General features: G+C 30.5%; 1 protein-coding gene across 1 annotated transcript in view; it reads right to left on the bottom strand.

Annotated features, from left to right (window-relative positions):
- LOC106466664 (dnaJ homolog subfamily C member 9-like) overlaps window positions 1-1,426 on the bottom strand; it is an 18,516-nt gene extending 17,090 nt beyond the window's left edge. The window contains exon 1 of the mRNA XM_022394725.1: window positions 1,212-1,426. Coding sequence (XP_022250433.1) covers window positions 1,212-1,302 — 91 coding nt within the window. The 5' untranslated portion in view covers window positions 1,303-1,426. The remainder of the gene's footprint in view (window positions 1-1,211) is intronic.
- Between the last annotated feature and the right edge of the window lie 223 nt (window positions 1,427-1,649).

The raw sequence follows: 1,649 nt of genomic DNA, 5'->3' as shown, positions 1-1,649 counted from the left end.
CATAGGATGTAGTGAAGGACAGCACTTTGCAAAAGTTTAAGATGGGAATAAATGATTTCTTGAGAAATAAAGAGTGGGTTTAAAGCTTCACTTTTCTTAAGTGGGGTGTTGACAGACAGCTTTAAAGGACCAAATGGTTCCTTGTTGTTCACATGTTATGCCTTGACAAATATGCTGAAAATGATGATAACCCTATTTCTAATTTAACCTAACACTTATCTGTAAGCCATTTTTAATATATGCTTCATTCATCTTATGAAGCCATTCTTTTTACAAAGATATCATCTCAAATGCAACTTAAAGCAGGAACATAAGATTGCTTTTTACCACTGAAATAGTGCTGCCATTATCAGACTAGAAATATGTGATGTGTGGCAATGGAAAGAACAAGACTTATTATTTGAACTTGCATTTCAAAATGATTACAAAAAACAAAACAAAATTGGTTTCACAAAATGGAATATTCAATGGTGGATTTTCTTTCCCCACAAAAATAGGTGAGGAATGTTCATGCTTAATCTTAAGATTTTTTGTGTTTTGATTTCCATAACCAGTATCACAGTGAGTATCACATTATTAGCTCAAAAATTATGCCCAGTGTTTGCATTATATTTACAGTGATTGTATACACTCATACTTAAAAATATGTACACTTAACAGCCTTGGTGCAAGTACTACAAATCAGAAAAGATAAATCACTATAAAAATATGTGTTAATTGTTTTCTGAATTCTTCCAAAACACCCAGTCATGGAAATTTCAAATTATTAAACAGATGAGGTTGAGATAAGCCTTATGACGAAAGGTTATTTTTCTACAGTTTAATTCAATAAATTACATTACTACTACTAGCCCAATCTTTTTCACACGCATTTTGTAATTAACTGTCATTGTTTACGTTAGTCAGATGAATAAAGACACTTACAGTTAAATAAAATTTAAAATAAAACCAAAGCCTAAAAACTTTAAAAAAAAAAAAGACAAAATATTAGTATTACAGTTTACAAAGGACAGCTCTAGGTTTAACTATACATTTATTAATAGATTAAGTCTCAAAATGAATAATTGATAGTATCAGTTTCTTACATTAATCTCTTAGTCTTAATTATTATTAACGTTGTATTATATGGAACAATAAATAATTTTAGTCTTTACTTTTTTGTAAAGTTTACATTATGTCATTAGAATGATTAGTCAGTATTCGGTACCTACATTCTTTCTCCGATGCACCTTCTTGAGTTCCTAGAACAAAATAAAGTTTCTTTGTACCAAAATATGTGTAACAGTCGTCTAACAAACCCATTACGGAAAAGAAAATATTTATTTATAGTGACAAACAAATTAAATTTCGCTTATTATAACAACCTAAACAACTCTGTTATGAACCTTAACCTCTCTATCACTAATAAAATTGGCGCTAATTTACTCATCTGCCAATACTCCTACTTTACTGCCATCTGCCGAATCACCTTGGTGAATTAAAACACGCTCACATATTTTTTAAATTTTGCAGAATGATTTTAACCATTTTTATTTATATTTGTTTGTTTGCTTGTAATTAAGTACAAAGCTATACAATGGGCTAGCTGTGCTCGGGCCGTCACTGGTATCGAACCCCGGTTTCTAGCGTTGTAAATCCACAGACATACC

The sequence above is a fragment of the Limulus polyphemus genome, unplaced genomic scaffold (genome assembly GCF_000517525.1).
Source record: "Limulus polyphemus unplaced genomic scaffold, Limulus_polyphemus-2.1.2 Scaffold2336, whole genome shotgun sequence".
Taxonomy (NCBI): domain Eukaryota; kingdom Metazoa; phylum Arthropoda; class Merostomata; order Xiphosura; family Limulidae; genus Limulus; species Limulus polyphemus.
This window is presented reverse-complemented; position numbering and strand designations above follow the sequence as displayed.